The sequence below is a fragment of the Helianthus annuus genome, chromosome 14 (assembly GCF_002127325.2).
Source record: "Helianthus annuus cultivar XRQ/B chromosome 14, HanXRQr2.0-SUNRISE, whole genome shotgun sequence".
NCBI classification, from domain to species: Eukaryota; Viridiplantae; Streptophyta; class Magnoliopsida; order Asterales; family Asteraceae; genus Helianthus; species Helianthus annuus.
The window spans coordinates 151,946,481-151,963,747 of NC_035446.2; the positions used below are offsets into that span (position 1 = coordinate 151,946,481).

Genomic DNA, 17,267 nt, shown 5'->3' on the forward strand with positions numbered 1-17,267 from the left:
TTACAACAAAACTAACCATATAAAGTAGCATCCCAAAAACTACATATTAGTTTGTTAATTTATCCCAAAAAACATCCAAAAGCACTAATTCCCCACAAAAGCCTACCAAAAAAACAATACAATTTACAAATGTATAACCACATATACCGGAAGAACATGTAGCTATCATGAAAAAAAAACCGTACAGAACATGTAGCTAAAATACAGTTTACAAATATAAAGATGTATACCCATTTTGACTCATTACCCAACTAATGTATTGGAACAACAGAATGACCCTTAAAAATTGACTCGCAGTAGCCGAAGCAAGAAACATACCTTCAATGATATGCTCTTGAGCAGTGTAGCCATCACTTGAGTAGACATGGGGTAAATAGTACACATTGCTATGCTACTCATTCAAGACCTAAAAGTAGTAGCAAATTATAACTCCATAATGCAATTACCTTTGCTTTCCCTAGCTAGTTGTGCTTTCCATGGTTTTGAGAAGCATAATTTAAGGCATTATGTATTTCTTCAAACGTCCAAACCTCCATCTGTTCATAGAAGCAATTTTAAACCAATTTGAAAAAAAAAATTGTGACTAATTTATTAGCATGCTTGTAAATAGTACACGAAGAAATTAGGAATTACATTAAAACAATACAAATGATTACTAAAAGAAGAAATTGAACTATACTTGTATAGTAAGAATGGAAATAGTAATATCATATTATCATGCAAAATATTATATTATCATGCAAAATATTAGTAGTAATATTAATAATAATATCAAACTTTATAGTAATATCATATTATCATGCAAAATATTAGTAGTAATATTAAAATTCAAAACATTAACTAGGGAAGTCCAGCGATTTAGAGATTTAGGTTTAATTTTGTTGAATGATAAACTGATGAATAACCAACGAATGAAGACTTTTGGTCTTGATTTAGGTTTAATTTTGGGTTTGAGCCTTTACTTTTGGGTTTATTTATAAACAAAAAGTTAATTAATGTGGGCTTTACCTTACTTTTAGACTAAAATAAGAAAAACCGCTAAATGCAGTGCTACGACCGCTATACGGGTTTCAAAATAGTGGTTCAATAACGGGATTTAGCACCGCTAATAGCGGGACCGCTATGGGTTCGTATGTCCGCTAAGCGCTATAGCACGCTATTGACTGCATAGCCCGAAAAACCATACTGCCAGCTGTCACTTGACAAATGTTCTGCCACCACAAGAGCTGAACACTCTCTAACGTAACACACGAGACGAAAACCCGGGTGGGCTCAAGATTAAGACCTAACTCAAATCATTCATTGTCTTAATCCACCAAATGTGACATAAATGAAGATCGAACTTGGGTCTCCACTATCCCAAATATTCAACCTTTTAAACTCAAGACCGCCTGAGGTTAAAAGGGTATGATTTTAGGTATAACTCTGGGACAAAACTGAAGCTTTGTTGGTTTTTACTTTCTATGTATCAATCAATCAATTAGGGCGCCAAATAACAGGACCCGCTAAATCGCTGCGATCACAGGATCCCCTCAATTCACTTGAGTGATTTCATCTTCTCCGATCAATTCCAGCTTTGTGCATAATCAAGGTATGACTGCGATGATTCCATTGTTACGAATGCAATAGTATTTTAAGCTTAATTGTTTCATTTAGATTGTTCACTGAATATGGAATTGACTGAGGCCCTCTATTTCTTTCAAAACATTGTGAAACATGATCAAGGAAAAATGATACATTGTTGACTCTTGATAATAATAAACAAGTTTAGTTAGGGAAGTCTTTTTTTACTTCAAGTTTATCTGTTACTTTAATTGGTGTGAGAAAAGGATGAGATCGGAGTTGAAGTTTATAACGAACGACTACTGTTGATTGAATCATGCGGGTGGTGGTCGAAATCACCATCGGTTTGCACTTTACAGCATTGGTTTGACATTAATAGTTGAAAGAGTTTATCCCCTTGTGTCGAATAGGAGTGATATTTACTATGTGTTTACCTATCATATCAAATATAGGCATGCTATTATCAAGCTGGGGGTCTCACTGGAAGCAGCCTTCCTATTCCGTTAAAATAACCGCAAAGCAGCATCATCATCATCATCATCATCATCATCATCATACTCAGTAAATCCCGCCAATAGCAAAGCTAAGGTAGGGTCTGAGGAGGGTAAGATGTAGACAACCTAAGCTCTACGGCTCTACCCCGTAGGAATAGAGAGGCTGCTTCCAGTGAGACCCCCGGCTCAAAACCGCAAAGCATATGCACATATAATGTAGATATGTATGGGTCACCGGGGGGCAAAAGTGAAAGCGCACTAATTTTAACGTTATTTTACTAAGTTCATGAAAATAACGTTAAAAAGCGGGGGACGGGTTAATTATGCATCATATGGTGGCGTTGATAGCCAAATGAGAAGGGGGTACATGAACTAATCGGCCTTTGCTGAGTGTTACGTGCCTTATGTCCGAGGCTTGATGCAAAACTACTATCAAGCCGGGGGTCTCAGTGGAAGCAACCTCTCTATTCCTACGGGGTAGAGGTAAGACTGTCTACATTTTACCCTCCTTAGACCCTATCTTAGCTTTGCTATTGGTGGGATTTACTGAGTATGATGATGATGATCAAATATAGGCATGCTAAATACAACTGAATTGGGCAGTGTATTGAATGATTATGTTTTAGAAGCAACACGAGTTTGGATATGAAATGTTGAGTAAGAATTGGATTTTTCATTGTAAATGCAGTGTGTGTGAAGTGTGGCTGTAGTTTTCGTTTGGTGACTTGATACTAATAGCATTTGTTGGAATCATGAGTTCACATAGAGGGTAATATAGGAATCAATAAACTATTAAGCGTCCTTTCTGTCTCTCTGCGTTTGTTCTTATCATGATTTTCGTTTGGTGACTTGCATTGTTTGACTATTATCATGACTTTCATATCTTGCTCTTAAGGTTTGACTGCTAAAACATAAGAGGGTAATATAGGAATCAATAAACTATTAAGCGTCCTTTCTGTCTCTCTGCGTTTGTTCTTATCATGATTTACTTAATAGTGCAGTTTGGACACAAATTACTGTTGCTAAGGCTGCAAGAAGCCTGGAAAATAAAAATAAAAATAAAAAATATGCCGCCAGGATGAGCTATTATTCTTGAATCTCGATACATAAGAACATAAGGTTATCAAGTTCTTTTGCATTTATTTTTGTAATCTGTATTCAGGAAGGCCATGTTTAAAGTTTAAACAGTGGGTAGTTGGGTAGATGTAGATGCTAAGTACTGCAGATTTCATTACTATTTTACTCCGTTGCTGTTAGTATTCACCTCAAGGCCTAGTGGATACTGGAATTGTATCTGAATGCTACTTGTATATTTTCTTTAAATTTAAGATTGTTCAGGGAATTCTGATTTATGGATATGTTACTCTCTTGCATTAGAGCAATTTTTTTTTGCTTTGATTTACTGTATATTTATGAAGCAGGTCTTCAAATAAATGATGAAATCAAAGCCTAAGCAACCTTCAAAGAAAAGTTATCCCCAGAATGACCCTGATACGGAAGAGTGTGTACAAGATGGTTGGGTGGTTGTCAAGAAACAAAAAGTTACAATCTTGATCCCCTCTTTACCAATCACCGAACAATGCACAATTCCGTCTATAGCCACCAAAGAAGTTGACCACATTAGACCTCCACAGGCAGATCCACCTGTCACCTTGCCATTGGCAACCTCAAAACCGATCACGACACTCTCCAACCCCCCAAAGTTGAATCAGATGCCCAAACCACGAAACCCACATAACTGTGAACCCAATTACCGTAGAACACTTGGGATTTGCAGTGCCCCAAAAGCAAAAAAATGTTGTGGAAGTTTGTTTAATGGGCACATATTTGCAAATCCAAAGATGAGGGCTTTGAATCTTGAGAGAAAGCTTAAGAGAGCTGGTGGGCTGGACAGGTGGCTGGTGTCTATTGGGCTGGGGCAGTTTGTGAAGATTTTTAGGTGCAAACGTGTTGGCAAGGTTCAGTTGGTGAATTTGACCATGAAGAAACTGAAGGATATGGGTGCTGATGCGGTTGGGCCTAGGAGAAAGCTGATGCACGCTATTGACTGCCTTTGGTAAACTTCATTAGTGATGAGAACACGTGTTGTTACCTATAATGTCGTTGTATCGATCATAACTGAATTTGATACCTTGTTTAAAGCAATCAAGATTTATATAAACCAATTTATTGGTGTCGTATCATTCATACCATCACTTGGATGGTTGTTTTTCTTATTTTCAGTACACTGTCAGCTGAACTTGTGATCATAAAGTTTGAAACAGGTTTTGAAAGGGGCTGCAAATATTATTTCGATATATTAAAAATACAGTCTTTAGGTTTGTTGTCCTATTTGGTTTTGAGTATTATCTTCCTTGACAATATTTTTGAACATTAGATATGCCATTTTAACAATTTATGTAAAAATCTTGTTCGATTAAAAATTCTAATTGTTCATCATGACCAAGCGTGTTCTAGACTTCTAGTGACACATCCTTGACAACTATTTTATTGGGGAATGTCTTGTTAAAAAATGATACAACAAAATCAAACCAAACTTGGTGGAGATCAAACCCAAATCATCACACATAAGATATGTGTGAAACATATTGTAAGCATTAAAGACGATTCCGGCTCACCAAACCCTTCTTTAGAATCCAGTTACATGTCCTTGACATACACTTGCCCATTACATAAAAACAAATGTATATGGGCGTTCAATAAGACAAAAAATGAGTCTATTTCCGCTGTTAGCAGGTCAATTTTGAGGTTAATTTTTATGTCAATATGCCACCACCATCGCAGCATCACTACTGCACCATCCCTCGTCACTGTGTCAGTTTGTCAAAGTTCTCATTGAGGTTAAGTTTGTTCATTTATTGGTTGAAAAATCTAGGGAGATTTTGCTTTTTAGTTTTGCCTCATATAGGATTCCAAAAGTTGAATGTTCTGCTATCCAGAGGCCAAATATAGAGACAAAAACACTACTGGAGCAATGATTCATATGCAATTAATGCTTGTGGCTTAATGTTGCAATTGATAGCAGCGCACAGGTTCTCGTTCTGATATCAAGGTGAGCTATTACCGCACAGTAGATAAAATCATACCAGATTTTGGTGAGTATGAAGAAAGTGGTGAAAACATGGGCGTTTTAAGTCTAATTATTTATGATTAGGGGAGAAAATGACATTTTATATCCTACAAGAATGGATGTAAAGGAGCAGTAAAATTGTAACTTTTTACACAAACCATCATGTCTCCAACCATTTTACACATCTAATCCCACCAAACACTAATAATTTAGGCACCCAGCTGCTGCTGCTTGTACACTCCTGCAACAAAATTTCCTCCTATGTACCTTTTACTGCTAAATTACACATGAGAAAATCCACATAAACCGCCAACATTAAACCCACCGATGATATCATTCCCATTCCCATTCCCCCACCTCGGTCCAAAAAGAATCATCACCAACCAAACAAACAATGGAAGGAATCCACATATAAATGTTCTTCGGACAAACAAAAACCATTGCTTCACAGCGCTCTCCTAGTTGTATATCTTAACTGGCTTCTCAAATGTGTGACGGTTCTGCAATTTTACAATGAAAAACAAACATCAGAGTCAATCTTTTTCTTTTTACACCACCCAAAATTCAAGGAGAGAATAACTTGTACCTGATTTGCTGTAAAAGACCTTTTAGGGGTGGTGTCTGAATGTTCCAATCCAAGGTACTGCTCCCACGCACCATATACATCCCTTCTCTGGAAACCAGATTCAAGACACGTCAAATAATAATCAAGGTAGGTACTACAATGAATGAACATACGTATATTAAAAAAGAAACTACGAACCTGAAAACGGTTAGATACAACATCTGAATCTTGTAGATACTCGGGACGCCCCAATGATAAAAATGCAAACTTCCACTGAAATACAAAGAAGACAGACGTTAACATGTGTTTTAACACAAGTGTTTACGATTAAAAAAATAGCCTACCTTGGAAAACTCCTCATCTGGAACTTCTAGTTTCCTTTGAATTCGGACTTTAACATCCGCCAAAGTTTCATTTTCATGAATTATCAAAAAGAAAGGCTCCCCAAAGTTCTGCACTTGCTGTAAATCATAAAAAAAAAAAAAAAAAAAAAAAAACCATAAAAATAAGGTTTAACAGAAAAATACTTAAATAAGGTTAGTTGGTAGAATAGAAAACTGGTTAATATGTAGTGTGTACCATCTGGTTCTGTGCAGCCTCTTTGGTGAAATGGTAAACGTGAATTAACCGGTCCTGGGGTCCCAGGTTCTTCTCTTCTTCTGGAATCTAATAAATAAAATAATAACAATAATAAAAATTATAAAAAAAAAAACTGTGAAAAACAAATAGCATTTGGCACATTTGCATTGAAATAAATAGACCAAAAGTTAGAAGCCAGCTTACTTCCTCAGCACGTAATGTCCAGTATTGATCATTTATATTCTCAATCTTCTCAGTCAGAGGAAATATCTGTGAGAAAAAGAAAAACAAATATATATAAGAACAGAAGGTAAAAATCCCGAAGTACTTGACCATTCTAGTAGAGAAACTGAAACAAAAAAATATTAAAATCATTTCGTTAACCCGATGCAATACCTTGTAAATCTTGTGATAGAATACTTCAAGCAGTCTAAGTTCAGCATTTGGATGAGATAATGTAACCTGTTTAAAAATGCATTTTAAAAGATCATGAAATGATAATAGCATAACCTAAATGGAAGTTCAGTGTAATTAAAATCCTAACATATACCTTTTTCTTTATTTCATTGAGAACATCTCCAACAGTGCTCTGTTTTGGCAACCTAATATTATGAATTACAGGCTGCAAAATTAGCAAAACTTTCAGAAACCAACCGTTATCCGTTGCAAGGAAGAACTGTTAAAAATTCTAAACGTACCTCTTCTTTATTTGCATGGTGAAAAGCAACTTTCAAAGTTTTCAGACATTGTAATTCAGGAAGAGGGATGTCCAACACTTCATAGTACAGAATATCAGAAACCTGAACCACACAAAAAAAAGGAAAAAAAAAAGAAATTAGTATTTTTTTTCAACAAAAACCAAAATGAATACATGGCTTTAACAAAGTGAAAATAGAGAAACCTGATTGTAGTGAACCAGCATATCTAGTAGGTGTTCTGCAACACGATACTTTATGGGATGGGGTTTGGGTTGTTGAGAATAACAGTTGTGAGGAGTAAGCCTGATTTTCGACGGGTCATCCAGATTAAGTTTCTGAGCAACTCGTTCCACCACATCATCATATGTATGCAATTTTGACCTGTCAATTTTGGTCAACAGTAACAGTGAGTTTTACGTTTGTAATAATCTGGTACAAAGTTCATATGTAAGTAAGAAAGCCGGAGTTACAGTTCAAGACAAAAATCATCTTCCTTAGGCCTATCCAAAGATCGGAAATGAACTATCTGAAAATGAAATAAGAATTCAGAATCACTTCTTACTGATGAAGATATTGCAATATGTAAAAAATGGTGAAATATAATATATTAATGTACCTGACGATTTTTCACATATTCTAGAAATGAAGGGACGTCAGGGTAACGGTACTTCCCCTCGGATTTAATTATCTTCTGGAAACAAATAATGTCTCCGTCTTCGATCTAAAAACAATAACAAAAAATATTAATTTCATGTGTAAACAACTTTAATATAAGAAAAAGGTGGGGTACCTGGCTAGATCTAAATGAGGATCTTTTGTCAAGGCGTTCACACATGACAGATGGCTCAAATTTAATTTCCTGCAAAAACAGTAGGTTAACCTATAGTGAGAAACTTATAACAGATGGTGGAAGTTGACAGAATATTGTAACATAATGAGAGAACATACCTCGTAGAGTTCGATTTCTTCATCCGGACTAAATCCAGCTCTCTCATTTAATTTTAATATAATTTCAGTTGGTTTACCAGAGCTCTTCACAAAAAACCTACCAACGTATCTGAATGAAGAATAATAGATGTGGTTACTCGCAAACCTCATTGTCACATATATTACTAATAAAATCAAAATAAGATCTCTAGATTCGTATTTAGAGATCAAAACAGAATAAATTAAAATATTGAAAATACCGGAGTTCTTCCTTCTCGGGATCATAAAGCTTAAAGAAGAGAAGTATATCGTCTTTGCTCTTGTCAGGTGGTGGAAGAGGATGCAAATCCTGAAAACAGAGCATATTTTTTAATTTGAAAAATCAAGATAAAAAGATAATAAACAGTGAAATGAAACCAACAAGAGGATATTACTGGTCCAATCTCTATCTCCAAGAACAATTTAAGTTCAGCATTGTTATTCTTATTGGAAACTTCCCTCAACTGTCCAACCTGCAATTAGAAGATCAGTGTGAATTCAACTTGTTAATTGAGATTATTAATAATAATCTTCTAAAAGATGTTAGCAAGTATAGAAAATATACTGATTGGGTTTCCTCCAGAGCAGTTAAAGGACGATTGGGACGGTATGTGTGGTTTTGCCTTTTGGCCCATATCCAGAACCGTTGAAACTGAACGGGCACGCCAAATTGTTTAGCAACCTCCTCCTGCAGACTATGAATATAAGTAATAGCCAAATATACAGATAATATAATCAATGGCAGAATAACCTCTACTTTAAATAACCCATTTAAAGCAATGTAAGAGGGTGGGTGGAAATCATAAAATACCTTGAACTGGTTAAATGGCGTTTGTTTCTGTATACGAAAGTTATGAACTTTGTCATGATCAACAAGATCAAAATATATATCCTTGCCTATCTGTTCTAACAGGTCTGCATCACGAGCAACCTATACATGTCAATCAATGATATTAGCAACATAATAAAATGAAAATTGTTGAAAAGGAGAAAAAGATAATATATCTACCACCTTAATAATAGTGTAGAGATGAGCCTGTGCTTTATATCTTCTCTTGTCTTCCTTTTCTTCTTGTTCTTTCTTCAACCTTATCTGGAGAAGAATAATTATAATTACGGCATTACGGGCTCAAGCTTTGGAACTTTAAATGTTAAAAAAGTGAAACAACATTTAAAACATGTGTTTACTTTACCCTAAGATGTTCTGCAATATCTTTCTCGTCTACGTCACAGATAATCTTATCTTTGTCGTTTTCCCGTATGTAAACAAGCATGTAGGCATTTGAGTACTTTGTGAATTTAAATGGAGCATTATTGTAGCCAGGATTTGTTTGCGGTAGCTGTCAAAATTAAAGCATAAGAGAAAAGATAAATGAGTACTTAAAGAAACGTGATACACACTAACAAAAACAATGCCTCACCTCTTCCTCACCACCATATTGCTCTTCTAATGCCCGCTTCATATCTTCTTTAGTAACTCTTTCATCATCAAACTTGAACCTAAAATTGTAACAATGATGACAAGAACGCCATATATATATAATATAAACACAGCTGTGTAAGATATATAAAGCTCACCACTGGTCTGACAAAGTTGGCCTGATAAATGCATAATAGTGTCCACCATGCACACCGCCACTATGAACCAATACACTGTCATGAAGCAAGGTGGAAAAGAGTAAACACAATGTGTCAACACTAATGATGATGGAGCTACTGATATTACTACAAGTTAAATCTTTTAGAAGATCTACAGTATGAACAGATTTAGTACCTGTGAAGCGTATAAAGATTCCGGACACTCTTATCGGCATCAGGAGATAAATATTTGCCATTCTCCCTGTCTAGGTCGAGCTCAAGTGGAAATTCGTACCGATCATTTATCTACATAAGGAATCAGAACAGGTTTATGAAAACTAATGTTTAAAAAAAAAACAGGAACATAAAAGAGCTAAAATTACTCTAGGAAGTGGAAAAAGTTCTTCGACACTTACCTTTACCATTGTATCCCTCGTGAAGTCATATTCAAAACGCTTTAGCTGGAGTTGAAGAACAGGTGGGAAATCAATAAACAACACACCCTTCTTAGCATCCTGAATAGAAACAAGCATGTGAGCTTCACCCAAAACAACTTTTTAGGTTAAAAATATTATGAAGTATGAACTGATACTCAACCTGTAACCCATGTGCTTCAGCATGGTATTTATTGTCACCCTCAAGCCGTTCCACTTCAACATATTTGTCAAAAGAAGCATAAACGTCCCGACAGCCTTTCACATCAAGTTGAAGATCTGATATAAACATTTTTATGATATTATTAACAGTATCATTAACTATTTACGAACCAACACACTCAAGCTGCTTCACATATTCAATACCATAAAATGATTCTTTTCTTGTCGATTTGAAGTCCACATTGACGCATTCAATGTAGTTCATATGGTGTCCTTCAAATAACTTCTGTATTGTCCCTTCAACAACTGTTCCCTGAATCAACAACAATCGGAAGTCAGAAAAAATCACAAGCAGCAGTTTTAGATTCATGTAAACATTTTCAACACCTTCATCTTGTCTTCAAGTTTCTCACACAAAACCCTATTAAGCTCTTGAACATCATGCTGCATGAAAGAATCATACGTGTCCCATCCAAAAGATTTTGTCAGTTCTTTTGTGGCAACACTGGTTTCATTGTACTGGAGCTTATAAAACAAGCTCTGAAGAGCCAGAGGAATACTCCCTGAAGGCATATCATTTTCTGTTGTTGGCATATGGTAAACAGCCTGATATTGGAAGTTAAAATGAGATCTAACTTCTAAGTAATAAGTAATACAAGTCATAATATGATAATAACAAAAATGGAAAAATTGTACCTTTCGAAAGTAAGGGATGTGGTACAAGGTTTGAAGGAGAGAGTTCATGTAACATGTTGCTCCTTGGTTCTTAAGACCAACATATCCGGTTTCTTTCTTTGAGTCGTATGTCCAATAGTCAATCACTTTCCTTACAGCCACGTCAGCTTCAATAATGCATGTGTCATTTATAAGGTACCCTCTACTTGGGTCATAAAGATCACTAAGAGGCATGAAAGACGTGAATCCCCAATCACTCTCCCTTGCATGGAACTGGTGTTGTGTGTCTGTTATTTACAGAAATTAAAGAATTAGTTGCTAAAAGTAGGCACTAATTAGTTGTTTAATTATCCTAACTTGACATGTCTCTATTAGAGATCCTGCTAAGAGTATACAAAGAAATGCATGACCATAAATTGTGGAAACACATAAACTAGCAGAAACTAGATTAAGGGCGTGACAACTGATAAATATTGTGTTTAAATGTAAAGCTCTTTAGATCTTACCACTATTTATGCCATCTGGAGTGTGATCACACTAGATCTATATTAATGAGAATCTTTCTACTAAATGAATCCTTTGGCCTTTGCTATTCAAAGCACAAAGTGTTACCTAGATCACCACTTGTATTGTAAAAAAATTGATATATTGTTGCATTATAAATTTGGAAGTGTTTGGTGGGTTTTATATGAATTTATGGGGATATAGCAATAGAGAGAGGTGGGTGGGGAACTGGCGCCAAAAGAGAAAGGTAAGGTAGGAACAGGGTTAAGGGCGAGAAGTTCCGGCAATTCAAAGATTAGTTATAATTTGTGCATCACGTGCTCATGTTAGATATCTTCAGTGGGAGGTCCACTCTTCGGCCAGCGGATGTTCTTGTGTTCGGTTGGGCAGGTGGGAAACACGCTTGTTTGGACTTTACCAGGGTGTCCCCCTTGTTGGGCTCAGGGAAAACAGTTTCGTGGCTAGCCAGGCTGTGTCGAAAGCAGAATCGGGAAAAGTTGCTAAACATGAAAAAGCTTGTGCTGAGAATCAACATGTCTTCATTCCCTTTGCCTTGATAATTTTGGTTCCCTTGCTCCTGAAGCTGTCGGGATCCTGGACAGAGTGCAGAAAGTAGTGCATAGCAAACGCTTGACGTTGAGGAACCAGGGTTTTGTTCTCAGTAGAAATGGATTTGCTATTCAAAAAGGGGTTGCGGCGCAGCCATAGGTGTCAATAGCGGTTGCCATAGAAAATAGCGTAGTGTATAGGTCGAAGGTCGCTATAGGGTATGTAGCGATAAAGAGCGGAATTTCAGTTTATTTTTTCATTTTTTAAATATAATAGTGATTAAATATAGCTATAAAATAGTTCGATTTTAGGTTTTTGTTAAATATACATGTAAATTAGCGTATATACCAGCGTATTTTGATATAATATACATATAAAAAAAAATTCTAGTGTATCGCTATTTATAAAATAGCGCCCGCTATTTATCGCTATTCGCTATGTAGCATATTGGTACCTTGTCACTATTCGCCATAACAACTATGGGCGCAGCTTGTTGTCCGTTTACCTACCATTCTTAAGTAATTCACTAATTCTCGATTATGAAATTAATAATAATTTAATGATATAAATATAAAAAAGCTCAAAAAATATCTTCAGTTTCCTAATTTAAGCCAATCCTATTAAATATTATTATTTTAAAATGGCTCAAGAATGTCAAGAAGGAACATGTAACATCTTTATTCTCTCACTCCACTATAAGCATATTAGCATAGTAGCATAGTAGTATAGTACATTAAAATATATTTCCTTAAAATATAGAATAAGGTGATCATTTATGTGATCAAAATGGCGCAACTCCTCTGAGATTTCTTGATTGAAGTCCAAATTTACCAATTAAATAAATAGTGATAACATAAATGGATTGCAAGATATAAGTTATAAATAAGCATTGTCAATTCCTTGCTAAAACCGATAAAATGGAAAGGGTTTCTAATACAAGAAACATGAGTAAAACTATGAGCTGCTCTCTAGCAAAACAAAATTGCATAAAAGCATAATTTCTCCGCCACCAACAACACAAACATGAAAAATACCTTTCTTTACGGTGAACTTGCTGTGAACCTGATTAACAACAGCCAAGCTGAATTGTGCATATCTACTCCAGCCATATGGCAAGGATGAGGAATCAGCAACATCTAAGTACATGGACAAATGGTCCACATTGTTTCCCTTTGGAAATATAAGCACACGCCTGCCAAAAAATAAACCCACAACTCTGACAAATGGTCCACATTGTTTCCTAAGGGAAACAAAAACATAATAGACAGGCATAAATAAATAAATATTGTACAGATACAACTATCATTTACCATTTATGTCCACCGGCCACAAAGGGATCAGAATAGAGCTTCTTGTTCGTCAGACGAGAGAAATTCTCAATACGCCATGTAAACGTAGTCACCTGAGGTTCCTCAACTGCTTGATTCTCTGCTGTGCTAACAACTTCAGGTTGACCCACAACTATCCAAATTAGTAAAATCAAAAGTTAATTAACCATATAAGAACATCTCAAATTCCAAATGAAACGAACAAAGCAACATGTATAAGTGATCACTCACACCATGCGCACACACATTGCTTTTCACCTCAAGCGATATTCGTTTATAATTTGAAATGACAAAGTGTATCCATAAATGTACATACATATATATACTATAATTTAAGTAAGCACATAAACACATAAAGCAAAGCAACAACCTTCCATAGGCTGAGGAACTTCAATAGGCGGAGTCCCATCGAAAGCGACCGGTCCTTGCACCGGTTGAGGCCCGTGACCGTCCACTAGCTCAGTGTGTGGCACTAGCATCTCCTCATCTTCTTGCTGTCAAATTAAAATATACAAATAAATCATGAAATATCCAATCCAAATAAAACCCTAATTTTTCCCCAAACAAAAAAATAAAAACCCTAACTGAGTAAATTCACACTCAAATTGCCAATTGAACTACATTAAGACACATAGGTAATTACAAAACCCTAGCACGATCACAAAACCAAATAATTAAAATCTATAATGTCAAAGATGCTACAACCGAACAAAACATAACGCTTAAACGTAATCAGATGTACATAACGAGATATATATGTATACAGAGAGAGAGATATATATATATACATCTAGCGGCTGTGGAGTGACCATAGTCATTATTCAGGCGGTGAATAGCGTCCGATCAACGGTGGTTTCTAGAGAGAGAAATAAGGTGATGGAAATGATGAGAGAGAGAGAGAGATGACAATGGTGACTGATACGCCCTAAAAATGTGTGCGGGAGAACGAAGGCAGACTCGCGTGTTGTCCTGAGCATCAATGGGGGTAAGGGCTGGTTCGGGATTTTGGAGAAAGTGTGGGGGGATTTTGGTAATTTGAGATAGAAAGGGAGACACGGTTTTTGTAATCCTGTGTGACCGGGTGTGCAAAACATGGTACTTCGTTCAATGATATGCCTCCACGTCATATTTGATTCGCATGTAGATGTGGAATTTTTGAGGTGCGATACATGTGATCACAATCCTTGGTGACTTTAATCGAGAATAACTATGGATGTCACTTTGATAAAATTTTGATGAAATATAGAGTGAGGGTATGTTTGGGTAAGATTTTTGAAACAACTTATTTATTTATTGGTTTTTTGAAAAGTTATAAGCTCTAAAATATTGTTTGGCAATGAGGGTATATGTGAGGGGAAAAAATCAATAAGTCAATAAGTCACTCCATACTAACTTTTTCAAAAGGTCAATAAGTTGTTTCGAAAAGCTTAGCCAAACATGCCCTGGGAATGGTTAAAAATAATTCAAAGACGAAAATATATTACAACAATATATACAACACATTCCCAAACAAAAGAACATCTAATTACTTGGTCAATCTAACAATTACAACTCGAACCTACTTTTATAACCCATTGAAACGTGATAGCCTTAATCTCTTCTAACATTTTGGACAAGAAGACCTTCTTCTCTGAAAACACCACTTTATTACGAGTTTTTTAAATAAACCAGTACAAGAGAGAGAAATCCATAAGATCTCTAAGTGAAAAGACGTAGACAGGAAGGGTCTTGCATCAAATGTTGACCATCTGCCAAATGATGATGGCGATATAACAGGAGATAAGAATATGATCGATGGTCTCGTAATCTTCTCTGCATAAAGGGCACATCAAGGAAGTGGTGATCATATTCCTGATTCGAAGCGCATCTAGAGTGGAAAGTCGATCCATTCCGGCCCTCCAACCAATATGTTCACCTTCATGGGGAGGCACCAATTCCAATCAATATGCCACTTCAAGTTTAAATCAGTCAAGCCTGCCTTCATTGATTAGACAGTGAAAACACCCATCTAATCACCCAATCCATCCCAAGTATCCTTATTTTCTTGAAGCTTGATGCACCCCAACAGACCGTAGCATTTGGATAGGTCATGACATTGCTAAGCAGATGATGGTTTTGTATGACAAGAACAAGACCAAATTAAAGTTGGCCCATACACGTTTATAGGCTTCCAAACTAGATAATGCAAGAAATAATCACATTAAACGATCACTTTCCGCCCACTTGTTAGCCCATAAACAAACATTTGACTTATTGTTAATCACACCTTTTAAATGATGTAAATATCTATGTTCACGTTATCAAGGGCCGACACTGCCTTATAAATATTATTCTATACATTGATAAGGGTATATCCACCGAGATCACTGACCCGTCGCTCGAGGTGGAATGGAAAGCAATAATTACCCTTCACAACAAAGCTTCAGTCCTCCCTTTTAAAACGCCAACACTATCAAGTAGACAAACTTAGGTTCATGTCCCTAACTGACCCAAGCCCAAACCCACCCCAATCCTATTGATCGATAACTATGTCCAAGCACCCCCAATTTGTTTCCTTTATGTCCTCGTTACATCCCCGTAGAAAGTCCTCATAATTTCCATCGATCCATAACCTTAAGGAGGTTATATGAAGAAGAGAGAAATAAAAAAAAACAGACTAACATGGACCGACTTTAGGAAAGTGACCTTCCCATTGATGGACAAATTTGATACTTTCCATTTAGATAGACCAAGCTATAAGGCTTCAATAACAAAAACCCATTGCTTTGCATGATTCATATTTGAACCCACCTGTAAACCCAAATAAATGAAGGAAGGGAGCCATGTTTAAAGTGAAGTAAAGCTGCCATGGTTTCAAGAGAGACCAGATCCACCCCAATGCCAAAAAGAAAAGATTTATGAAAGTTAATCTTGAGTCGGGCATAAAATGAAAGCACCATATACAAGGTGAGATAAAGCTAAACCATTATTAAGGGTAACGATACTGTCACACCCCAACCGATGGCGGAATCATCGGGGCATGGCACTGAGCGAAACAGATTGTTCAAAGAAATTCCATAACAACTATTATTACCGAATAGTTTAAATATCACGTCCAATACCGTGACCCATAAGATAAATTTAGCTATTACAGACATAGATATCCTTCAAACAAAACATGTTCCGACAACTCAGATTTAAGTACATAAATATAAATTGTCTTGGTTTCTAGACTCTTTCCTAGCCTCTATTTCACAGCAGGAAGAGCAAGTAAGCATCCTAAACAGCTGTCACATACGTTAAAATAAAGTCAATACATATAATGTAAAGGTGAGCATACAAGTTTGATAATAACATATAGAGTTCGAATAGTTTACGCATAACCAACACGTATACAGAGAGAAAGGATGCATGTTAATTATCGACATGGGTCCATCAATACCAACGACTATGAGTTGACTGTCCGAGACAGTTCGCAATACAGGGTTACCACCGTAATCCTTGCAAGTAATTGTCCTTAACAACCCCCGTGTGAACGGGTGCTGAGTCTAAACTATACTACTACATTGCTAAGGCAGGTAGACAGCATTCCACGTGTAAACATAACAACAAGCATACATTTAATCACGTAATACATGCATTCGGTTAACGTTCAAATAGTTTGAAATAGTGTGTTCGATTGTGACTTTGATAAGTAACGTATGTAACACCCAAAAGTGCTAAAGCAAAAAGGGATTCGAGTATACTCACAGTGGTTGATTATGGATTGAAGGGAGCGCTGAGAGTAGGGTTAGCCTGGATAGTTTGATAGCATAACGATGAGTAACGCGGAAATGCAAACAAGTGTAAATGGATCGAATAACCTGGTCGATCGAACAGCAGGTTCGATCGAACGGGTTGTTCGTTTGGTTTGAAAGTCCGTTTGAACAGTCTTGTTCGATCGGCCGGTAGGCTCGATCGGCTGGACCATCCGAGTGGATTGTTTCTTCCTCTGATGTGTTTGTGTATGATGGTTTGAACTTTTGAAGTTTTCGTTGTAGTATTTGAGAACACTGAAGTGTTCTTACCTTTCAGTTCGATCGGCCGGCTTAACCGATCGGTTATACACTTCGATAGTGGTTCC

The 17,267-nt window shown here is 36.3% G+C and overlaps 2 protein-coding genes across 3 annotated transcripts; one reads left to right on the forward strand and one right to left on the reverse strand.

The window, feature by feature from the left end:
- The first annotated feature begins 1,377 nt into the window (after window positions 1-1,377).
- On the forward strand, window positions 1,378-4,240 carry LOC110904339. Its single transcript, XM_022150184.2, has 2 exons — window positions 1,378-1,591; window positions 3,479-4,240. Exon 2 carries the CDS (start codon window positions 3,491-3,493, stop codon window positions 4,115-4,117), a length of 627 nt encoding a protein of 208 aa, XP_022005876.1. The 5' UTR covers window positions 1,378-1,591; window positions 3,479-3,490; the 3' UTR covers window positions 4,118-4,240.
- A 945-nt stretch (window positions 4,241-5,185) lies between these two features.
- LOC110904338 (ubiquitin carboxyl-terminal hydrolase 12) lies at window positions 5,186-14,203 on the reverse strand. 2 transcript variants are annotated; one of them, XM_022150183.2, is made up of 32 exons: window positions 13,954-14,202; window positions 13,536-13,659; window positions 13,148-13,298; window positions 12,872-13,029; window positions 10,806-11,071; window positions 10,497-10,715; window positions 10,314-10,422; window positions 10,111-10,226; window positions 9,930-10,028; window positions 9,710-9,819; window positions 9,514-9,588; window positions 9,357-9,435; window positions 9,129-9,275; window positions 8,948-9,028; window positions 8,747-8,866; window positions 8,501-8,623; window positions 8,331-8,408; window positions 8,157-8,245; window positions 7,918-8,026; window positions 7,760-7,828; window positions 7,586-7,690; window positions 7,440-7,495; window positions 7,173-7,350; window positions 6,970-7,071; window positions 6,822-6,893; window positions 6,668-6,733; window positions 6,476-6,541; window positions 6,272-6,358; window positions 6,037-6,153; window positions 5,891-5,965; window positions 5,714-5,800; window positions 5,186-5,627 (listed from the first exon to the last, which is right to left on the reverse strand). In XM_022150183.2, exons 1-32 carry the CDS (start codon window positions 13,981-13,983, stop codon window positions 5,586-5,588), a joined length of 3,405 nt encoding a protein of 1,134 aa, XP_022005875.1. In that variant the 5' UTR covers window positions 13,984-14,202; the 3' UTR covers window positions 5,186-5,585. The 2 variants fall into 2 exon arrangements, 1 of the variants encoding a protein (XP_022005875.1); XR_002572489.2 differs by having other exon boundaries at window positions 5,208-5,627; window positions 6,822-6,873; window positions 13,954-14,203.
- Window positions 14,204-17,267: the final 3,064 nt, after the last annotated feature.

Bases quoted from the DNA above. Each gene is read 5' to 3' on its own strand.
- LOC110904338 (XM_022150183.2), bottom strand. From the start codon at position 13,983: ATGACTATGGTCACTCCACAGCCGCTAGAT. The intron at 8,409-8,500 runs GTATATTTTCTA...TTCTAATTGCAG, and splicing joins CTCTGGAGGAAACCCAATCA to GTTGGACAGTTGAGGGAAGT. The intron at 6,359-6,475 runs GTAAGCTGGCTT...TTTATTTATTAG, and splicing joins GGACATTACGTGCTGAGGAA to ATTCCAGAAGAAGAGAAGAA.
- LOC110904339 (XM_022150184.2), top strand. From the start codon at position 3,491: ATGATGAAATCAAAGCCTAAGCAACCTTCAAAGAAAAGTTATCCCCAG.